At 36.5% G+C, this 24,422-nt stretch overlaps 1 protein-coding gene across 2 annotated transcripts; it reads right to left on the reverse strand.

Moving 5' to 3' along the window:
- Positions 1,013 to 19,334, reverse strand: LOC109209772 (protein CHROMATIN REMODELING 4). Of its 2 annotated transcripts, none has more exons than XM_019373107.1 (11): positions 19,037 to 19,334; positions 16,577 to 16,859; positions 16,078 to 16,179; positions 15,087 to 15,941; positions 11,728 to 11,832; positions 8,805 to 11,555; positions 6,968 to 7,125; positions 4,935 to 5,049; positions 4,512 to 4,600; positions 3,608 to 4,265; positions 1,013 to 3,442 (listed from the first exon to the last, which is right to left on the reverse strand). In XM_019373107.1, exons 2-11 carry the CDS (start codon positions 16,838 to 16,840, stop codon positions 1,394 to 1,396), a joined length of 7,146 nt encoding a protein of 2,381 aa, XP_019228652.1. In that variant the 5' UTR covers positions 16,841 to 16,859; positions 19,037 to 19,334; the 3' UTR covers positions 1,013 to 1,393. The 2 variants fall into 2 exon arrangements, with proteins under 2 accessions (XP_019228652.1, XP_019228657.1); XM_019373112.1 differs by lacking the exon at positions 19,037 to 19,334 and adding an exon at positions 17,011 to 18,995.

Here is a 24,422-nt window from a genome sequence, read left to right on the forward strand (position 1 = left end):
TTTATATATACCTGGAGATGAATCTTCTCCATGGGGCCGGATTGGCCTTCCTCGGTACTGAGTGACTGATGATCAGTGATGTATATATTCTGGGATGGATCTTCCTGGGCCGTATGAGCCATATACAGTACCGAGTGGTTGAGCATTTTTGAGTGGAGAGTATGAGTTCATGTTTCATCTCTGGGATACATGGCATTGGCATGCATACATGACATACACGCATAGAGATGCATTTTTCCTCATAATGTACGGTATCACGTCGTTCATTATTTCTTTTACACACATTGATATGTGTGCTTAGAGAGGTATCTCACGCTTGCCATTTGGAAAGAAAATGAAATATCTTATTCATTGTGGGAAGGATTTTTGGGAGAAATTACAGTTTTCAAACTATCTCGTATTTTTCGAAGATTTCGGTAAAGGGTTGGATTTTCACTAATATTCTAGAAAAGCAGAACTATTTTTTGAAAAACTGTGAAAAAAGCTGAGCAAATATTCTCTGAGTTACTTCCATATTTATATGCTCTATGTTGTTATGAATTGTTGTTGGCTACTGGTGTTGGACCCGACCATGTTCCAGCTCAACACTGCTTTCAACCTAAGTTTAGGTTTGTTACTTATTGAATACATGGGGTCGGTTGTACTCATACTACACTTCATGCACATTGCGTGCAGATTTTGGATGCCGATGTTGTTGTGCATGGCGGGAGCTAGCATTGAATGTGTACTTGCGTCCCTGTTGTAGATGCCTCTTGTTCATGGTAGCCTTAAATTATAAAACTCTATTTATGTACTTTCAAATAGAAGATGTATTTATTTCATACCAGCTTGCAAACTCTGTTCTTAGAAGTTCATAATTTGTACTACCAGTCCTTGAGAAATATATAAGATTCAGATAATTTCTTTTGATAAATTGAGTTATTAAATATTATTGGAATTGGATAGTATATTTGGCTTACCTAGCGGGTTGAGCTAGGTGTCATCACGACTAGCAGATTTTGGGTCGTGACACTAAATCAACAGTGATAAAAATAGGAGAATTGTATGTTCCAGACACCACTTTGCATAAAATACATACAAGCAAAATTTGCTAACATGAGCCTCACTTTGACACTTGGGAAGTCCTAAATCAAATGCTGAATCCAGCACCCTAGGGTAAATAAGTCTTACAAGGTCAAAACCTTGCGACTCTAAGAACGACGACAACATTATATGCTAACTTCTACATTTTCTCTTTTCTCTTACACAAGCTTTACATAATAATTGGTCTAACCTGTACTGTATTTGCTACTTTAACTGCATCCTGCCCTACAAAAACTGAGAATAATGGAGGCTTAGAGACTTTCAGTTACACGGCAAGAGATGAGTACAATTAACTCCCCATAGGAAAGAGCTATGGTTCACAGTCATCTGTCCGATGATCCGAGACTGTCCCTTCAGATGATATTTCCTCTACGTCCACCTGTCCAGCCCGAGCAGGATCTGACTGAGTTTTGCTAGAATCCCCACTATCAGTTTCAACTTCTTTCTCTGCCTGAATTGGACCCCATGTACTAGGAGCTGAGACCTGATTTGTTTTCTGCTTTCCTAGTGAATCTTGGGTGTCAGACGATGCAACCTTATCAACAGATTTAGGGCGAAGGACCATATTTTCAAGTAAACATGAACTAGTAGCAATAGGTGGACCTGGTGCAACACAGGATGCAACCAATTGAAGCACTTCGGGTGAGGGAGACAATCCAGCACTCGTCTTTTTTAGGTGAAATGTATTAACTGAACTAGTTGAAGGGTTGGCATATAGACTTAGAGGAGGCATATTAAGGTTAGCTTCAACCGAAGGGAGTCCTGAAGTTCTGGCCATCATTCTAGAAAGCAAAGGGAATGATGGATCTTGTTGACCACTCATTCCAGCGATACCCTCACCATGTAAGCTACCCTGGACGTCACTAGTTCCTGCAAAATCTTTCTGGAACTGCCTCATCACTTGCAGTCCGTGTTTCTTCTTCTTTTTCTTTTTCAAGCTCAGCCGTGGGTCCCTGGGTCGAGATGGAGGTGGAGAAGGAATGACAAATGGAGGGAGGGCGGGCTTCTCCTCCCCATATAGCAAGCGAACTGATTGAGCAATTGCAGAGACAGTTGGTGGTAAATCCGGTTCAGGAGGTTTTGCTGGAGTATTCACTGCTTCACGAAGCCAATGTGGTAGCTTATTCTTCGGTGAACTACATTCTGCCACTTCCTTGCCCTTTGATTGAGAAACATTCTGACCTTTATTAAGTTCAGGAAGCGATGGAAGATTGCTGGATTCACCACCTCCCCCATTGTTATGTGAATCATGTGAGATATTTGATGACCTGTCAAGAAGGTTAGGCAATTTAACAAATCTGCTTGCACCAATGTCATTCTCCTTTTGCAAGTCAAACCTGTTCTGGCCACCCAAACCAAGAGGACCCAAGCTACTGCTGCCCAACGAATTCAGCAGAAACGGCGACTCCATAAGAGAACCTGAGGATGGCCCTGGTCTGTCAGAGGGTCCCACATTAAAATCTCGAGGAATGTTCACCCGATACTTGTCAGTGCTGGGAGTTGGAAGATGTGCGAACTGATTGTTATTCAGACCAAGTTGCTCACGAGGTTCCAGATTTGGGAAGCTTGAAGACAGATCACCAAATCCCAATTTCATGTCTGTTAGGTGTGTTGGAAAGAGCTGCTCATTTAGCTTACAACCATGCAATGCTCGAGCCATCATTGCGTCAGAAATGCCTGAGAAGAAGCTTGATTTTCCCACTTTGGTAGGCTTGGATGGTTTAGGTGCAGGTACTGGTGGCCCCTCCGAGATCTTGAGCTGCTCTTCTTCCCACCTAATTGACAAATCTTCAGGAGTTTTATACTTGGAAAATCTTAACTTTGGATCTCGTAGCATGGCATCCCAATTGCCCCTTCCATATCTACGTACACCAATCCAGAGATAATCCAGTTCATCCTCAGACCAAATGTCCAGTTTGTTTCTCCTTTTGAGTAGGTTGCCTGATCCTGATCCTGATCCCGATCCTGACCCAGTTCTCAGCATAATGTTTTCAAGAACCTTCCTATGTTTTTCGGGAAATGATGATGACGATGCCATCTGCCCTAACCCCAGTACTGGAGGAATCTGTTGCTCTTGTGGGTTAAACCTAGATGATTCATGAGGTGGAAACTTGAGATTGGGCAAAATCGGCGGTACAGGATGCTCATGGATAGACTCATTCACATCTGCAAATCTTGATCCCAAAGACAAGCTGGGAAACAAGTCAGAGGGTGGATGGGGCATGTTCATGGCAGGAAATGGGTATCTTGGTAAAAATGGCTCATCAAAAGATTTGGGCAGTCCTGTCTTTGCTTGAATTTCAGATAAAGTAGCACCATTACCAGCAGAACGTCTTTCTGGCATAACAGATAGAGGATGCTGCAGAAAAGCCAACATTAGGAATTTACACACGCATTATTTTACATTTTAATATGCATGAAAACACATTAGACACAAACACAACGAGAGAGAGAGAGAGAGAGAGAGAGAGAGAGAGAGAGAGAGAGAGAGAGAGAGAGAGAGAGAGAGAGAGAGAGAGCATACAGGATTGAATGGAAGATAAGAATCAGGTAAGCTACTCTTTGGAGGCTGTTGTGAAGGATCGAGGGGAAGATCTGGCAATTTGAATCTCCCGGAGAAGCTTTCCTGGCATTTAGCAACCATTTCAGTTGAAAGCTTAGAGCGGGGCGCAATATGTGGGAACTCCAGTCCCAATCCTTGCCTGTGTTGCCGGTTGTTCGACTTTGAAAAGTTCCTCTGTGGTGCCTCCGCCTGATGAGCATTAGGAGCACATAGTCCCAGAACCGGCAAAAGGTGCTCGTTGGCCACTGAATTGATGCAGCTCATCTCTTGTGCATGATTGCTTGACTGGGGAATGTCTGGAAGAGGATGACCACTTGTCTTAACTAGAACATCTATGCTATCGTTCAATTTATGTTTCAACTTTCCCAACCTTAAGGTTGAGTCAGCAATGTTTTTCTGCGCCTCTGATGATTTAAGACAGCTATTGTTATCCAAGTTCATAGATGCATGTTTCTCTTCACGGGTTTGCAATGGTACATTTATTGGATTCACATCATGAGCTTGCGGAGGAAGGAGATGACAGAGAGACTCTTGTCCAGCCAGTCCTTCCATGGGGCCAGACGCTTCAATTGCATTTCTCCGGGCCAGCCGTTCTTTTTGCCTAGCACGAAGCTTAGCACTGCCCAAAGCAACAAAAGCAATCACATAAATATTATCTTTCAAAGTTCATAATTTACAGATATAGCCAAGTTTTTCATATAATGCTGCCACAAAGAAGTGAAATTCCAATATCGTGCATGCCACTTTTTTCCCCAGAGTCGTAAAGAAAATGTTTAATATTAAGAAGATGGTAAATAGAACCATCTCAATACAGTAAAGCAAATCTGTAACCATTTAGATGCTGATAAGAGCCCAAATAACTCACTATTTTGCCTTCAATGCGCGTCCTGCTGCACTGTATTCTCGTTCTGGTTCAGGCTCAGGCTCAGGCTCCTGCTCCTCTTCCACACCACTCTGTAATTTCAGTTATTGGACAAAATTAGTGATCTAAAACGATGTCCTAATGAGACAACTACAGAGCGACTCCCTCCTAGGGAACAATCATCCATATTAAATTCATTATTTTTCAAAATAACAAACTATATGCTTGTGGAATCACAATACTGTAATTGGTAGTTGACGTCGAAATTTTAAAGATTGAAGACACTGATTCCGAACAATTTTGAGGGGATGGATTGAATAATTTATCCAAACAAAAGATAAAGGTTCAGATTATAAAAGTCTGCATTCCCCAAGTTATCACTTTACTGCTATAAACATGAAATACAAATTTACAATATGGAAGTACCTCATTTAATGTTTCATTGGGGTGTAAAGCATATGCTTCCCTGTAAGAAACAGATTTCCTTAGACGCTTGCCTCGACCAAGAGCTGCTTCCTCCTCACTCTGATATTTCTCCCATCTACAAGCACAAGAACGTGATGAAAGTGTCCAAAAGCCGCAATAAAGTATACCACTTCAAAGGTAATCATTTAACATGGTTTTGAAACTTGCATTCTTAAGTACTAAAGTTTGACTCTTCATTTTGTTCACCAATCAATCAAGTGACTCCTGGGCATGAATCACTGATTCAGCCATCAAAAGCAGCAATCATGTTACTGAAAGATTTTTATCAAATTACCAAATATTTTCGTCTCCTTGAGCCCAACATCCATTTCCTGTATAAAAGCACCACTACTATCTTTCAAGCGTTGAGAACGCAGCAAAGCTTTCCAGTACTACATCAAGCTTCTAAACCGTTCCAAGCATGTGCAGTTTAAAATTTACATAAACCAAGATGGATAATTTCTAATACTTCTCTCTGTGCTTTGCTCATAATTTCTCTCTCCGAGAAGAATCGTCGGCCAAAAGAAAGGGAAAAAGACTCCAAGACAAGTGAAAACTAACTTGAAACAACCTCTGGAAGGTATAGAAAATGATTGTAAAAGTTTTACCCATGGTTGCAACAATGCTACACCACTAACACATCCATTGTTTCAAATACAAACACACTGGTTTCTCTTCTACATTGTCTACTGGAAGCCAGTACTAGTGAATCCTACAAGAGTTGAATCCTGTACTTGTCTTGTGACTGCCTGTGCCACCATTGTTTCAAATCTGTAATATCTTCCAATGAACATGCAAAGTGGATCCTATAAGACAAAGCAACCTTTTGTGCTTCTACAATGAGGAAAAGCAGCATAACATTCAATAGCATGTGGAGCATTAGTGTCATAGATAGGCGGGTGATTGTCATCAGTCTACCTTTACCAGCTTCCTCTAATAGGAGTACACTATCACTTGTAATAAGTGCACCAGAGAAGAACCAGAAATGTTTTACATGGCATCACGAATTTGAAGGAACTTTCTAGAAAATGTATTTTATGCAGATTTAGAAGATTGTGATGGAGGGTTTCTGGAGAACCAAATCTGGGGCTCACTATCATCACATGCCTTATAAACAATGCCCAAAATCAAGCGCTAGTAGATAAACTGAAAGAGTTGGTGGAAGCGATTGGCCTTGGTAACAAGGACTGAGCTTTGTGAACAAGAAATATAGAGAGCAACCTCAAGAAAAGTCTTTGTAATTATTCTTTTTGATCTGCTAAGGTAGTAATTGAAGTAGTCAAAGAGCTTCCTTTCATTAATTACTAGAAAATAGAGCTAGCTCACCGGAAACAGTTTTGCAAGAATATAACTATCAAATATTTTTTTTGCAGGAATATCTTTAGCATAAGAAAGTGAAGCATTCATTAAAAATCCATTCACTGTAGGATGAGTTCTTTTAATTGGACAACTGGTTAGACATGTTGTCATAGTTACTTAATGCAAAGCAAAGACACAAGTATAAGTATATAACAACAACAATGCCTCAATCTCAAGAAGTTGGGGTAAGCTTATGAAAAGACTCCTAGCAAATATTGGACCTAGACTAATTGTAATAAAATGATCTAAGACGCAATCTCAACTTAGTACCACCTATATAGATCTTTTCTTTACATTGTGCCCTATGTTATGCTAGGTTTGCATGGATTCAAAGAAATTGTAGGTCTTCCGAGATAATTCCTTAAACACATAAATAGAAGACAAATTCAAAACATTATCCTTTTCAACCTTCAAGAAATTCATATATAAACTATGTTAGACATTTATTTGTCTTAACATACTCATACCGAACGGGTGTGACAATGGTATACTTTGTGCAGATTCTCCAATATAAAGAAAAAACTGCACATATTGTTGATACTTGTGCACACACGCATGGAATAGATATGCATAGCTGAGTCCATATAGCATAGTATACTATCAAACAAATACAAATAACGTAGCAAAAACAATACCTCACTCTTAGAAGCTTGTCCCACTCATTTTCTTCAGTGCTACCAACCAAGTTATCCTCTTTCTTCTCTACATTTTGTACACAAGTGTCTTCACTCACCACCATATGTGAAGCTATTCCAACTTGCTCTTCTGCACCTTCCTCGTTCCATTCCAATGACTAACAAAAGAGACAAAAGAAAACACAACAGGCACAAGAAAAGATTCAGAAAGACATTGTAACGATCTTATAATGATTGTTGTTACAAAGAACTAGCACAAGAATTTCCAAAGCAGCAAAAATTACTTCCTTATTTCTTCATAAAAAAAATTACTTCCTTATTGAATCAGAAAGCATAAAGAAATACCTTAGAATTCTTTTTTGTAAATAGCATGTCATGTTAAAGACAAATAGAATCATAAATATTTTTGTAAATAGCATGTCATGTTAAAGACAACTAGAGAATCATAACTGTGTAACTATAGAATACTAACAAGCACAAGAGAGTGGTTAAATAAAAAGAAAAGCTTTAAATTCACGGCATGGACTGCCAAAAAAAGCTCATTTTACAAAGATACAGAACCATAATAAATGGAATGTGTGACAGTCATTACATGCCATACCAGACCAAAAACCAACCACGTCGCCATAAATATCCAACCTAATACATAAGAAACATAACAAATTTCATTTCCATGCAGAGCTCTGTTAGAACATTAAAGTTAGTAAAGTGATTCTACATCTTTTTTAGCATGTATATCCATCCAGTGAAAATTCACAGTAGCCCATTCAAATACAAACATATTTAATATTAATACAGCTAAAACATATACCACTTTAATTGCTTTTTTTAGAATTAGGATATACCCACTTTAATAGATTTCTCGTTACTTAGAATCAATCGTACCTTATGTGCTATATCAGTCTTAATCTTCCAGGAGAAACAGAACAAATGAAGAAACTTTACGCTTGTAAATAATGTAGAAAGAGTCTGAAACACAATTTAATTAAGGGGAACTAAAGTTTCTATAAATTCAGCATGTTTTCCCTAGTAGGTTGAATCAGAGAAAACTTCTGAAGAGCATTTAAATTTTAAACAACTCAACAGGCCAAAGGCCAACTTATGGAGTTAGAACACAAACTCTAAGTTTTCTTTCACATCAGAAAAAATGAAAGCTACAAAACCCACAACGAACACAAAGACTGTTTCATAGATGACAAATTACCTGCTGGATGTTTCCAGAGAAACTTTTCTACTTAAGATTGGCTGGAAAAGTTATAATTCGGATTAAGTTGACATTGCTAAGTTTTACACGCCAACTGTAGTTTGGTCATTTAGTAGCTTTCAGCAATAACAGCACAAAATCTAGTTATGGGTCTTTAGATAGACGATTTAAAATTTTACAAGTATATCTGAAATACGTATTTTGGAAATCAAGAGCTAGTTTCCTTGGAGGCTTTAAGTCCCTAAGTAAGATACAGTTGCGTCGAAACTTTTGTCAAATGGATTTCATGAGAATTATGCTGTGGCGTTTATGTTTTTTCACTTTCGCAAATCTGTTTCAACTCTCTTTAATTCATGATTCTTATTTATCAAATAAGTTCAATTCCTACTGCTGTTACTATGATGAACGGAAGTAATAAGCCAAATATGACTAAAACCCTAAATTGTAATCATTCTCAGTTTACAATTTCCAACTGTCCTTAGGTACCCACTATCTTTCCTCACAGTTTGAGCTATAAATCAGGCCCTAATTTTCAATCTTCCACTTCTGAATAATAGAGTTGGAAAAGTCTCACTTGTCTGGCATCATTTAAGAAATATGCTTTTTTGACAACTGTGGAAGAGCTGTGGTTACCTTCACTGAACCAAGCATATCATTCTCCATATCTGCCTCATTGTTATCAGCTGAATCTGACTGAAGATTTGAACGGTCAAGCAATTTCGAAATGGCATTTTCATCCCAAACAATCTTAGTGCTGCATTTGGTGCACTTATCTTTATACACATCACCCAGGCTACCAGTCCTCCTGCGCTTATGCTCTACTTCAGGAACTGTTTCATCTCCAACAGCATCGTTTTCTGACATGCTAGAGGAATCAATGAAAAGTTCTTCTGTTCCCCATCGGAGGATGTCTTCAACCTCCTTTTGGGATCCTGATTTGTTCACAAAAAGCTGATCAAGCATCAACTTCTTCTTCGCAAGCTGAAGTATCCGTTCTTCAACACTGGCACGGACTACTAGCCTGTACACTAGAAGTCTCTTTGACTGTCCGATACGGTGAGCCCGATTCATCGCCTGGATATCTGCATGTGGATTGAAGTCAGAATCGTAGATAATAACAGTATCCGCAGTAGCCAAATTGATCCCCAGGCCACAAGAGCGCGTTGATAATAAGAATACAAATCGACTTTTGTCCTGATTAAACCGCGCTATTGCTGCTTGACGATCAGCCACAGCAACCGAACCATCAACTCTCTCATATGTTTTTGGCCCAAACTCAATTACCAAGTAATCCTCCAGAATATCTAGAAGCTTCGTCATCTGTGAAAATATGAGGACTCTGTGACCTTCTTTATGCAAACTTTTGAGCATAGAGTGCAGAAGAGTCAGCTTTCCAGAAGCCTTTATCCTCATTTCATGAAGAAATTCTAGTGATCCAGATTCAGGCTCAGTTCCTGGTATGAGATAAGGATGGTTGCAAACTTTTCTTAACTGCATAACAATATTCAGCATCGATTGTTGTGCAACTCCTTTCCCGATGTTGCGAAGAAGCTGATAGTTCTTTGTAAGCATTGCACGGTAATATTCTGCCTGAATAGAAGATAACTCAACAGGAACCATTCTTTCAGTTTTAGGAGGAATATTTTGCATAGCATCCTTTTTCAGCCTGCGAAGCATGTGCGGAGCAACAAGCTTCTTCAATTCTTCCACCTTTTCCGCCGTTGTAAGATCATTAAACTTCTCTTCGAATGACGATAGTGAAGGAAATGAAGATGGCTGCAAAAAATTTAATAAGTTGTACATCTCGCCAATGTTGTTCTGAAGAGGAGTACCAGTCAATAGCACTCGATGCTGGAACGAGAACGTGTTGAGCATGCTAAAGAGCTTACTACTAGCATTTTTAAGACGGTGTCCCTCATCAACCACAAGAACTTCCCAGGGAATCCCACGCAGAAAAGTGGAATCAACGAGAACCATTTCATAAGTAGTCAAAAGAACATTAAATTTGTACGACGTCGGCTTCTTACTCAGATTACTTCGATCACTTGCATGCCATTCAAATTGGCGAATCACAGCTCTTGCTTTAGCACTCCCATGGTATTCTACAACATTTAGGTGTGGAGCCCATAACTGAAACTCTGCCATCCAGTTTGGCATTGTGGATAGAGGAACCAAAACTAAAGAGGGAAGAGCAGCATTGAACTCAGTATACAATGATGATAAGAAAGCAGAAGCTGATACTGTCTTCCCAAGCCCCATCTCGTCAGCAAGAATAACATTCTTGGATTTATGCCAGCACTTGCGCAACCAATTTAAGGCTTCCATTTGATGTGGAAATAATGCGCCTCCTTGCAGTTCTTTAGGCTGCTCTGTCAGAGTGACTATATCATTCTGATGGAATTCTCTCCTTTTGCTCACCACATCATCCTTGGTAGCATTTCTAGTCAATGCTTGGGATTCAAACTGATTGAATTGATCAATCAAATGAGATGATTTTGCAATCACAGGTTCCTCTATTTTTTCCCAGGTACATTCATCATAAGGAAGGCCAGTCCATCTCACAAAAACTTCAGCTGAACCAGCCGTACCAGGTCGAGTTGCAATTATCCGCTGAGGCATCTTCCACCTTTCATCACAAATATTTATTGTTGCTGTCCCATACTTTGCCTTGTAGTTGTCCAGTTTTCTTTTTGCCAGAACTTTCAGTTTAGATTCTGGGACCCAAGAGTTATGAATATGTGATTTTCCAACCCACTTAACAAGATACTCATAAAAGACATTTACACCATTAGAGGGTGGCAGCTTACCCAAGACAGTCTCCTTACTTTCCTTCAAAGAGTTGGTATCTGTAGTAATCATTTCATCTATCCCCTTGCCATTTCTGACTTCATGAATCCCAGATGTGACATTATCCTTCAAGTTGGCACGGCCATTATAGTTCTTCTCAGTGGAGTCATTGCTTTCTCCAGAAGTATTCTGCATATTAGCCGGGTCATCAGCATTCACAGCAGTGTCTTCTTCATTTGTGTTGATTGCACCTTCAGATACTGGACCTTGAGGGTCTTCCTTCAATGTGCCAGTTCCTTCTTTGCATTCTTTGCTACCTGATCTTCTGTACACTTGAATTTTATCCTTTCTGATATCATCCTTTGAGCTCCTTACTTCATCAGTAATGTCCAAAATTTCCCGAGAGCCACTGCCCGAGTACTGTATACTTTCCTCAACTACGGGCACATCACAGCTGGGTTTTCCATCATTTACTTTCTCTCTATCTGCTAAACTTGCTGAATCTTCCAATGGAGGGTCATTTGCGTTTACTCCGGTGATATCATGAGAACAACTATTACTATCAGCTTGCACTCGACACGCCAGAACCCTATCAACCTGCAATTAAGCATGCGTCAGAAGTAGGAAAACAGTTTATCATCAATAATCTCGGTTTTCCAGCCCTTTTAGCAGGAAGTTCCAATAATTACATCAAAGAGTGACAAAAGGAGCAGAAGATCCTTATTAATAATTGATAATAAACCTATAAGTCAGTGCTTGGAACTAGTACCTGTTGAAGATCGAGACCATTATTATCATAAATCAATGGTTCACTAGCAACTTTTCCTTTTTCACGAGACATATCTGATGGCTGAGCAGCCTCTTCAGAAACCAACTGCATTAGCCAAAAAAGAAAAAAAGAATCAACAAAAGAAAAAATATGAAGTTAGTTTTGCATATTATAATAACAGTTAAAGCAAAAAGAAAAATAGACATATCAGAAAATTCATGTTTCCCTTCCTTCTCTTTTTTGCTTTTCTTTTTTCTGGCTTTTTACTTTAATTCATAAAACATGTTAATCCACACCCTTCAAACAAAACTGTTATTATTAGGAAAGAATCCAAAAAGAAACTACGAAGCTCCACTATTTCTTTTTATTTTTCTGCCTTTTTAATTCTTTTATGGGTAAGCACTCTCCATTAAACTCAAAAAGAAGCAAGAACTAGGAGTACCCTATTGAAGAAGTCAAGGACCACTGCTGATAATCCCACAAGTACAGGGAACTGAGACGCCGTAATTCTTCCATCAGGTTATTACTATTCCCTTTTTGAAAAAGTTCTTTCTTCCAAAATAGAATTTAATCACATGCAAAAGTGGACATGCACATTTACACATAATAGAAACAACATCAGAATAAGCAAATAATTGTCCCACATGTAGAAGAAATAAATAAAGCAAAATAGTCTGGAACTGAAAACATCCCACACTAAAAAAACCATCTTTTTTAATAAGTTAAGAAGTTTTGAGAATTTATTTTGGGGTCATTATAGTTCCACTAAACCCTAGAAAAGCCACACAAATTCCAACTTTTGTAACCCAGAACCTTGATTTTTGTAACCCAAAACCAGCTTATCCACTATAGAAAAATCGTTTCTGCCTTTCTAATTTAAGAGAAGTGCTACATCACAGTATATGCTAATGTCCACGCATCAATTTCTCTTCTTTGCCGTGAGAGTTCTCTTCCAGAAGAATAACACTAGACGATACCACCTCACCTATTATCCATCTATCAAGCTTGAATCCCCAGAAAACATTTATTCAAAATCTGGACGATCATCTTAGGAAGTAGAACCCACATTTTCTCCAAAAAAATGAATTCATTCCTCACTTGACTTTCTTGGCCCCTCACACTACCTAACTTGTTCAGAAACCCTTTAATAGAGTTGTTCATCCTGAAAAGAGGAAAACTATTGCTGTGACGCGCAAACGTACATGGGATAGTTAATTGAATATGTACTGAGGAGGGCTTTTTGAGTTTTTACCAAGTTCAGCATCTACTCCATTATCAAGTTCACCACCTTGAATACCTTAACAGTAATGCCTTAATGGGCCATTATTCCTTCCCTCTCAAATTTGACAACTATACCGCAAATCTTATGATCTTGATTACGAGCTAAACCATTTACTTATTTTGCACCAAACATAAAAATCACATCCAAGGTCTTCCTAACCCAAGTAATAAATTGTTTTTAACAGAAACATCATGAATATGGTGTAGAATCAGACTCGTCTCCTCAAAAAGCACACATCCTTATGGAAACTACTATTATCCTTACTAGCCAGTTAACGAGTGAATTGTGACAAAAATGAACTGAAGCCTAGAGTAGTACTCCACACTGCCTATAATACCCATCCCACAAATGACCTCTAACATAGAGAGAAAGACACCATCAAAACTATGTTTCTCTTTTCTTTTTTTATAAAGCAAATAAATTCTATTGATGATGGGAAAGCCCCGTATACAAGCCCTATACTAAAAAAAAAGTATGAACCTAACACCAAAGAATGGTTCTCAAAGATCCTCTAAGACAGCACATATCTTTTGTTAAAAAAAGAAATCTTCAAAATTTATACTTTTAGTGTAGGAACAGCATGATCGAAAATGTGTCCCAGTATATTGATTCTTTGCAGCTTCTGAGGATGACTTAGTGCCAGCAATCAGCAGTACTGTAACTTTTGCTTGTTGTTTTGCAGTACCTCCTTGGTACTTCATTAATGGAATTTCTTATCTTATAAAAAGAAGGCATCTAACTTAGAGAGAAGAGAAGTTAGCAAAAGTCAAAACTATGTCTCTCTCTTTTTTTGGGGGATAAAGTAAATAAATCTATTGATGATGGAAACCCCGTATAATACCCCAAAAAAAAAGGAGTAGAGAACCTACACAAAAACGGTTCTCTACAAGAGAAAACCTATCTTGCATACAAGTAGGAATTTTCCATAAAAGGTCCGAAGAGAAATACTGCCATGAAATTTTTGCCAGTCTTGCATCAACTCAATAGCAAATAAGTAGTAAACAGGAAGTATAAGGAACCTCAAAAAACAACCTCCAACCTTGTGATTCTACTCATCCTTGCCATCATGCACACTTCCTATAATTTCCAAGAAGCCTACTTCTACTATCTACTCTTATATCTTGAAGTTTAGAGCACGCTCCTAATCAGACAGCTTCCTATAGCTGTCTAATCCCCTTCAGAGCTTTACCAAACTGATGGCAGATCCAGAACAACGCAATCTCTATCAAAGAACGTATACTATCAGATTAACTATTATCAATTAACTAGACATGATGGTCAACATTAAGGTTCGATCCCTCTTTGGTAATAATTCTGCATGCTCCACAACGTTGAAGGCCTTAATACATAACTACAGTCTCCTCTCTTGAAAGTAGGTTATCACAATATTTCAGCATTCATATCTTACCTTAAAAGGATAAGATAGACCGAGGGCATTCCCATTATTGCATGCCTGTTTTCTTTTCCTTTTTATAGTCTCATTGCATGCCTGTTTCGAGACATAGAAAAAGCAACAATAAAACATATCGAGCAAAACCTGATGAAGAGGCTTCAATCCATGTAATAGCTATCACTTGAGCAACTTTAACGCGGAGGACGTCAGATACTTTTTCTTAATTTGCATTATCACCAGAAGTCTATGGGACATGTTCCGAAACATTTTTGGGTTACAGTGGATTGTGCTACTTAGCATGAAGGATGCCTCAATCAGTTGGTGCAGTTGGAAGGTGCAAAATCAAGAAGAAATATGTGGCAAGCCATTCCTAGTTGTATATAGAGAGGGGATGGAATCTGAGATGTCTTGAAGGAACCTCAAATTCTATTCCATCCCTAAAAGTTAGATGTCTTATTAATTTGAGTAGTTGATATTATTTTAGTAAAGCACCTGATGCAAATCAACTTTCAGAATTCATGGGTTCCTTGAGTTTAGTATAGGAACCAAGCATCATAGTTTCTGTAATACTGCATCTTCTGGATGCCTTCATTAATAAAATATCATACCTTATTAAAAAAATTGAAGTCTATTGAGCAAAAACTATTCAGATTTGAGAAAGAACGCTTAACAGAGGGATTATACCTCATCTTTAAGTTGGACTTCGACCATATCTCTCCTGTCCCTTTTTGACGGAGCCACTGAAGGCTGATGATCAAAACGCTTACGTTTTTTCTGCAATTTGCTTGACTTTGAACCTGACTTTCTAGAATTATCAGCAGCTCGCTTTCCCTTGTCAGTCCTAGATTTGCTCTGACTGTTAATGTTGTAAAAATTAGGTTTTCTTTTCCTGTCTTTCCGAGAAGCAGCCTCCGACACAGCTACAGGTTCATCGCCTGGAGATCTATCACTAGAAGGTAAGTCAGGCTTCTTTTCAGAGGCTTTTTCATTTTTCTTTGAATCTGATAAATTCAAAAAGGGTGTCGCTTCATTCATGGAAGAGCTTGACTTGTCCAATGGAGTATCTGCAGAAGGCACCTCTTTCTCAACTGGAGTATCTGCAGAAGGCACCTCTTTCTCAACTGGTGTATCAGAAGAAGGCAACTCCTTCTCAGCTGGAGTATCTGCAGCAGGAGGCACCTCCTTTTCATTATCAACACCTGCGTACGATGACTTATCATCCGCAGCACCATGCTGGGAATGATGACTTGGTTTAATATCAGAAGAAACATCATTGGGGGAAGTACCCAGCTTCTCCATTGGGTTGCGATGTGATAAAGGTGTTTTTTCTCTAGCCGAGGATCTTCTCTTACCAGGAATGGAGCTTTCAAATATTAGGGATACCTTGGAGATTTCAGATGATCTATTTTCACTTTTTGCTTTTCCACCTGTAACCTTCGTTCTTGCTCGTTTGGCGACAGTATCTAGGTGATTAACTGGCTCAAGGGGACCCTTCTTCTCATAACAACTAGGACATTCCCACTTTCCGGTCGGTATACGCTGAACACATACAAAAATTTATCAGTAACAAAAATAAAGTGGATGGGATAAAATGAAAAGGAAAACTCAAATTAATACATGAAAGATTTAAAAGAAAAGTAAATCTGCCTTTAAATAAAGTAACTACCAAATATACCTTTAGAGGAGGATCCAGACACTGAAGATGGTAGGTTCGCGGACAGCTTTCACAACAAAGCAAATTTCCACCAAGATCACAAACAACACATTCATAATAGTACTGGATGAGAGCAAAAGAAAACAAGAGTCAAAAGTAGTTCGAAAATGCAAATGTATAGAAAGCGATAAAAAGCTCAGTTGGAAAATACTTAAATCACACTGCAAGGCAATAAATTCTCAAATAGCACTATATATTTTGGCCTTACTGTCCTGGAAAGACGATAGCAAAGCTAACAGCGAGAGCTTAAAGGTAACATACTCGTAAAGAATGAGCAAAAAGATGAGGACAACAAAAAACTTTAAGAATAGCAAGCTAAAGAAGCATGTTGATCTCCTGATCAAGAAGTAAGTTTCATTGGAAATTTTCTTCCTGAACTACAGCTCAAGTCTTGTTTGCCATGTACTTCGCAACCATAAATTGAAAAAGAAATTAAGTAGATCATAAAGAACATACTAACCCCATCATTTCCTTTCTTCTTGCTAGAAGAAGAACGACTTGAAGTAATTTCGCTCTTCACTCGACTTTTGGATGAGTTACTTGACGATAAATCCAAGGGTTTTGAAGCCTTTTCTTTGCCATTCGATGTGTCAGGTCCAGATGGTAGTTTCCGACGCTTGCGTTTTAAGACCCAGTCTCCGTTAAGCATTTTACTGGACAGTGAACCGTTTTCTTTCATCATTGCAAGCGGGGTTGTACATCTCATATCATGACCTCCAGTCATCAAATGTTATCACATATTCCTGCAAGGTTTGTTGCTAAGAGCATTAGATCATAAACCTCAAGAACAAAAATAGAACACCTTTCAGGAAAAAAGGCAAAGAAGGAAGATTTGAGCATACTGCATGAACCGAAAACATAGTAGACTATTCCAATAGGCAAAAGAATTAGTACATTTTAGTGTACATTTCAACAAAGCTCCCTAGACATTGATCTCGCTTCTACTTTGTCCCTTCTTCTATTTTTCTTTCAAGAGGACTTCTTCGACGCTCTTAACACTATAAATTATAAAAGAAATGGAGAAAGCCACTTTTTAAGGATGAACATACCATACTGTGCTGAAGCTTTCTAAAACATGCACACATAGATGTCAACTTAGTTAACTGATTAAATACTTCATTCACTGAAAAAGTAAATCAGACACTGTTTTAGTTGCAAATAATCATTTACTACGTACATGGTACTAACTTGTGAAGACCTGGCATAATTAATGTGTACGAAAGAAGAAAGAGGGTGCAAAGCAGAATGCTGCAATTATATCCATAAAACTCATCTTAATTAATGTGTAAGAAAGAAGAAAGCTCCCTCGAAATTAAATGGTGGAAAGAACACAAGAAATAAAATCATTGAGAGCACTAAACATGGACTGACCTTGCAGAGACAAGTACTGACCTGATAATTTCTAGAAAATCACTACAATTAACCTTTAAATGAAGTTAGCGGCCTAAAGTAGATAATTGGCTAATCTAAAATGAACATCAGGACTAAGTCTGCAGTAAGGTACGCTATTAATGTAGTAGGACAGGTTCAGAAAAAAATTGCATCCAAATTAACAGATATGATGAATACACTATGTTGACTAATATAACAAAAAGCAACACATATCTTTCAGAAACTTCCCGAACTAGGACAAAAAGAGAGAAGTAGCTGAAAACTTTCATAAACTGAAGATGCACCTAACGGGATATGCGAGTACAACATCGTTGAGACACAACACGGATCAGAAATGAAGATTCAAGGAATATCAGAAATTAAACTTAGTTAACGGGCAGTTTAGATAATTAAAATGCAATTACGTCACTATTACTCAGAAACCACCAACTTCCAGGACAATCAGTTTGACTGCTATAAATATAGGTATATGGGGAAAGGATTTAAAACCAAGGCCTCAAACAGAATCTGATTACAAAGGCTAATGCCATAGTAAGACGGGTTATGGGAGACGGGAAATTAGACCATGTGCTGATTATTGATATACGGGAAAGGATTTAAACCAAGCCCTCGAACGGAATCTGATTACAAAGGCTTATGCCATAGTAAGACAGATTACGAGAGACGGGAAATTAGACGATCTGCTGAATATATATATGTGTGGAAAGGATTTAAACCAAGCCCTCAAACAATCTGATTACAAAGGCTTATTCCAAAGTAAGACAGGTTACGAGATACGGAAAATTAGACGATCTGCTGAATATATATGTGTGGAAAGGATTTAAACCAAGCCCTCAAACAGAATCTGATTACAAAGGCTTATGCCAAAGTAAGACAGGTTATGAGATATGAAAATTAGACCATGTGGTTCACTTCCAACTGAGACCTACGCATTTCATTCATATCAAAGCTATTGACGTAAAAAAAATTAATATACTACAACTTAAGTCAAAATTCAACCAGTTAAGGCAAACAGCATAATTGCTATCAAGGAATCCTTAATTTCTATTTCAATAGACTTTTGAATCAAGTTGAAACCAGCCATACAAATGCTCATAGTCACTCGACTAACTAAAGCCATTTGGAATAATTAAAGCAATATGGATTACATTTTCCTCTTTATCAATTCAGCAGAACAAGCCCTTAATCAATGTGCTATAGTAAAAAACCATCACATGCATGCACAGCTGAATTGAACCATAAATGATCATAACCTAAGCACCACAGAGGCACAGACATTCAGCTCTTTGCAAAACCCCTCAAACCATTTCACTTAGCAACGCAAAAACACACTCTAAATCACCAAACATCAAAAGTACAGCAAAATTGAAGCTAAAAACGCATAACATTTCCCACCAATCAAGCAACACCCACATCAAAATGAACAGCAAAAGCACACAAGAATCAGCTCAAATTACATTAAAAAAAACACAAAAAAAGCAACCCCACATAAAGAATGAGACCAACCCAGATAAAGATTAGCACATACCAATCTTTTCTATGGATCAAAAACTCATAAAAATTCAATCTTTATATATAAGGAGCTGAATCAAGAACCTCAAGTAAAAGGGGCAAAGGGGGAGTAACCCAATTTAGGGCATGAGGGAATACAAGCGCGAGAGAAAAGAGAGAGAAAGCGGTAGAAGGCAGACAAAAGATATAAATAGAGCGTGAAAGCGAAAGGGAGGTTTTAGAGAGAGGAGAGAGAGTGCATCCAAATACGGATTCACCGGGGTTATAGGACTTTGGGGGTTACACATCATAACACACAACACAACGCAACACAACACAAACACACCCAACACCAACACTGACATAGGCAGGGGGGAATGGGGGTGGGTAGGGGGGTTCTTTGGGGTGGTGGGGTTGACTGGGGCTTTGTGGGAAGCGAGCCAAGACACTTTTCCACTTAGAACATGCCACGTGGAGCCCTGGACGCTTGTCCCCATCCTCTCTCTTCACACTTTTCTCACTTCTCTTCATTCTCTTTAGACTTTCAAAAGACTCTGAAGATGTTCAAAAGAGATTAACAGAATCTGTTGAAGTATGCTTGTAATCCCATGTTTATATATGTTTCTCTTATTTCTCTCTCCTAAATCTAAATGTACATTCAAGATAATACTATTATTATATCTCTTTCTAGATACGTATAAAGTTATTTCCTTTTTCTCTCTCTATATTTCTTTTTATTTTTCCATTATAGCCGCCATCAATTCTTCTGCAAGGCATTTGATGAAAGTGTTTTTGTTTCTGCAGCCTTTTATTACTTTTCCTGTTTCTTTATTTATTGTTTTAGATATAAATTTAAAAATATATCTCCTGAGTAGTTCTCATGATTTTTTCTTACCTTTTATATATAGTTATAGAATGAAAGTTACATATTATTAGAGGAGCAAAGTAGATAGATCTTTTTGTTATCTATGATAGGTGTTATTTATAGAAAATAAATTACTGGTTTGAAAGTGACTGCATACTGCACACTTGTTCTCTCTACAATTTGGGGCTTTTTTGGATTATGATTTTTTAACCAAAATAAAAAAGGAAAAAAATAGTTTTTCTTTTTTAAAGTAAAAATTCTTGAAATTGTTCATTTGGAGGTTCTCGGTTATGTCTTAAAATGAACAAATAAAGTTATTTGAATTAGACAACTAAAATTCTTATTTAAAACAACAACAATAAATGGAATTCCCACAAGTGAGGTCTGCCATGATAGAGTACTGTGCGCTTACTCATAGATTCATTATAATTGATTAGAAGTATCAATTGATAATGAGTTAAATTTGTTAATAGAATCAACTGAATTGTTCAGTCAACTTCTAAAAATTATATTTCTTTTTATTCCCTTTTTTTTCTATAAAAGTTATGATATAAATTTGGAAAAAAAAAATGTATGGCATACTAGTGAAATACAATAGCATTCGTTTATGAAATACGACGTAGTTAATTAAGAAAAATAAAAATTATATATATAAGGAAAATAAAAATTGTTTATATTACTCAATATATAGTAGTTCACCATAATGTATCTTGATCATGTATAAATCATTATTATTAACATAAATAACAAAAAAATTAAAAATCTTAAACAATGGATAACTTGTTTTTAATGAAGTTCCCTTGTAGGCATAAATACTAACGGTAGTAAATGTTTAAAGCTATCAAATTAACATAAGAATTATGATTACTTCTCGTTAATTTTCTTCTTATCATGCACATATTAGTCAATCAAATGAGAAAAGCTCTTTGATCTTAAGTAGTTAATCTTGAATGTTTTAAATTTTTAGAATAGTTTTAAATTTCGCAAACCTCATTTGCAAAAGAAGTAAATATACATGACATGTGTTGTGTTCCTCAAAATTTGAATGTCATAATAAAGACAAATGAATACTGAGTGAATTCCCTTAGTTACTTACATAGTTATACATTTTGGGTGAAAGAAAAATATCCACACCTAATAATACGCTTTAATCTCAATATCTAAGTTAACACCATTACTCCCTTTAAAATACTTATGAAATTCATATTTTTTTTCCAAACATGATTTGAAATAAAAGGTTCATAATAAAATTCTCCACGCTTGTATTTTCTTTTTCAAGGCATCAAAGAACAAAAGATATGCCCGTTAAATTTTAGTTGTCAACCCTTTTTTTGTCCATGTTAGCTAACTACATTTTGTGTTATTCACATAATTTGAGATATTAAATTAAAAAATATAATAAAAAGAATTGTTGAATGGTCAACACAATTATCGCAAATAAAATGGCAATCAAAAGTAATACGTTCACATTTGCTATAAGTGACTTAAACCAAGCACTAATTATCATAATCAATAATTATCACCCATACGAGAGATTACAATCACCTACATGAAGATTATATGCAATATGTAAAATTAGTCAATTTATATTTTTTTATCTTATTTAATATTCGTCTATCTTGTTTATCTTGTTATTCAAAATGTGGTTAAGTTGCTCGAAAATATCAAATGCTTGCGGGTAAGGGATGGAATTTGAAGGCTTTAAAATCAATAAAATGATAAATACTATGATATGCATCTCTTGATAATAAAATTAATTTATTCTTCAAGTATCATTCACGACGAGATTCTTGTTATTCACATATAACTTCTTTATTGAATATTAACTTTGTCTTTCATAAATCATTGTGCGACTTACTTTGTACATAAATTATTACAGGCTATTAATTATTGTAGAGTTTATATTGAAATATCATAACAAAAGTTACTTCAAGTTAGTTTTTATATGATTTTAATATGTTATCTTAAATTTAAAATAATTTCTATTATAATAACTATACTTAATGATGTTATTTTTCTTAACCTAAAGTTGATTGTTGGTTTATATTTACATTCATAAATTGTGTTAATTATATGTGTTGGTATATATTATATTCAATACGAAAGTGAAACCCTAAGCAGCTGAGCTCGAGGTTAGATCTTGGGCCCGTGCAAGTTAGAAATTGCGTAGGAAATATTTAACCAAGTTGCAATTATCGATTTTCATAAGTTGAGTGCATCTAGCGGTTTGAGGAGTTTGAGAATTCAAAAAAATAGCATTTAGTTTTATTCTTATAACTTATACATTGTTGTACAACACAAGAGTCTTATAATATGATCGGGATGATGTTAACGAGTGATCATATGATGGTGCTAGCAAGTGATCATACGACTATCAAGCCAAGTTCATCGTGTGATAATTCTTGTTTCTCAAGCTATCTTGCTTGACCTATTTGATTTCAACTGCCTATCTCTCAAACACCTTCAACCCTGACAAATAATCTCTTTCTTACCTTAATTGACTTCCAACTATTTTATTTTCTTATCGTCTTCCCTATTTTGAGCTTATTTAACCGTTAACGCACGCACTCTCCTACTAAATACTTTTATAAATCTCGAGAGAATACTACTCATTCGAGCTTGGGTAAACTATCAAAATAACGTTGCACTAGTTTGGGCAATGACTCGTAAGCCGAAGTTCATTCTAAAATTTAAATCATTATATATTCTAAAAGGATAGTGGAAATAACATAAATAATAATACATATATAATTAATAAAGTGCATACACTTATAGTGCTTGACAAGTTATAGAACTCTCCCCTAACATACTTTACATGTATTACAAGAAGAAACAAGTTATATATGACAATAATTCCCTATCATATTTCATAAGTGGTAAGTATTAGGGGAGCAGTTCGATAATGATAAGGATAAAATTATCGTCTTGCCCACATTATTTATGAGTATTTTCTCTAACATATTTATCACATAATACACTGTATCTTCTTCTTTTCTCTTTATCTTTCACCTATATTATTTTTGTTTCATTGTGTTCGACCTATTTTTTACTAGCCATGCTTGCGCAATTAATTGTCCTTTATACTAATGATTGCAATCTTTCCTGGGAGGTGAACTATACATTCATTTCTCCAATATTATAATGGCATTTTATAATGGCATTCTTGAGAACTTGATTGTTGTTAATTTTTCTATTGGTTTAACACTTATACCAGACACTGATATTTTCCTTGATTGGGTATTCTTTGTAAATAGATTAATACTTTTGATAAGTCCCAACGTCTTCATAACATCGTAAAATTCATTGAATGTTGCAAACAATCATATTATTTGCATAAACATAACTCTTATTGCTACCATTTTTACTTAACCTGGTATTTTCATTGTTCTCCATTGTACTTGATAACCGTAATTTACTGCATATGAATAAAAATATAAATTGTGTTAGTTAAATACTATATGAGAAATTATGACCATGTTAAGTATTATTTAGATTAGGAAGGTCTTTATTCAGCGATTATTTTGAAGTTTAGCTTTTTAACTAACAAGAAGTTCAATTTACCAAATTTTGAGTGCATGCATGAGACATGACTTCAATTTGACATGACAATAATGAACAACCTAGCTATTTCTCGAGTCACCATAGATCGAGTTGCATCACTATAGTTTTCAAATTAATTTTTCATACCCTAATACTTGCAATTTAGATGTACCCCACATATGAATTTTATAAGTTATTTCAAATTGTCGATGTTCACTTTTTCTCCTCTCCTCACGAGATTTTTATGTTTTTTGCTTCTCATTCCTCATGGTATAATTTGACGACCAAGACCACCCACACCTCTAACCATTATTTATCATCCTCTCATTTATTCTACGAGGTTTTCACTCCTCAAAATACATCTACCAATCACTCATAAATATCTAATTGGAAAAAGCCATTTTTTTAAACTCTTTAAGGTCCTCCATAGTCCATACTTAACATTAATCTCTCAAAAGCAACCTTTGAACACTGTGTTAAATTAAAGGCACTCATTTGTTTAAATGAATTATGTTAGGAGTTTCGTTGTCTTACATGAACTAGAAGTGCACGTCGTTTGTTTAAACTTGGCCAAATACATAGCCAACCCCTTAAACTTGGCACCGATTTTTATTTAAATACCTCAACTAATAGTGTTTTCCATCATACACTTGAACTATGTTGAAACTATGGCTATTAGACACATACAACTTATGTGGCGCAATGCGTGTACCAACACTTCTTTTAGGAGCGTGAGAGTCCAAAAATTTTGTTTTTTATTTTTTTTCTCTCCTTTCTCCCCCCTCTCTACCTTAGTGTAAACAACTAGCGGCCGAACACTATTAGTTTTCTGCCTTTACTATTTTTACAGCCATTGCCTCCATTAACAACCGCGTCGGAAATCGCTTTCCCCTTCAATCTTCATCTATGGATGTTTCTTCTCAATGTTGCCTTTGCTTGTGTATTATTAGGTGCAAAATTTGAATTTATGGAGGCGGAAAGCATTATGGAAGATGCAAAATTCTTGAAAAATATTTAA

The sequence above is a fragment of the Nicotiana attenuata genome, chromosome 2, assembly GCF_001879085.1.
Source record: "Nicotiana attenuata strain UT chromosome 2, NIATTr2, whole genome shotgun sequence".
In the NCBI taxonomy this organism is placed as follows: Eukaryota; Viridiplantae; Streptophyta; class Magnoliopsida; order Solanales; family Solanaceae; genus Nicotiana; species Nicotiana attenuata.

Bases quoted from the DNA above. Each gene is read 5' to 3' on its own strand.
- LOC109209772 (XM_019373107.1), bottom strand. From the start codon at position 16,840: ATGACTGGAGGTCATGATATGAGATGTACAACCCCGCTTGCAATGATG. The intron at 4,266-4,511 runs GTGAGTTATTTG...TGCTTTGGGCAG, and splicing joins CGCGCATTGAAGGCAAAATA to TGCTAAGCTTCGTGCTAGGC. The intron at 3,443-3,607 runs GTATGCTCTCTC...GCTTTTCTGCAG, and splicing joins CTTATCTTCCATTCAATCCT to CATCCTCTATCTGTTATGCC.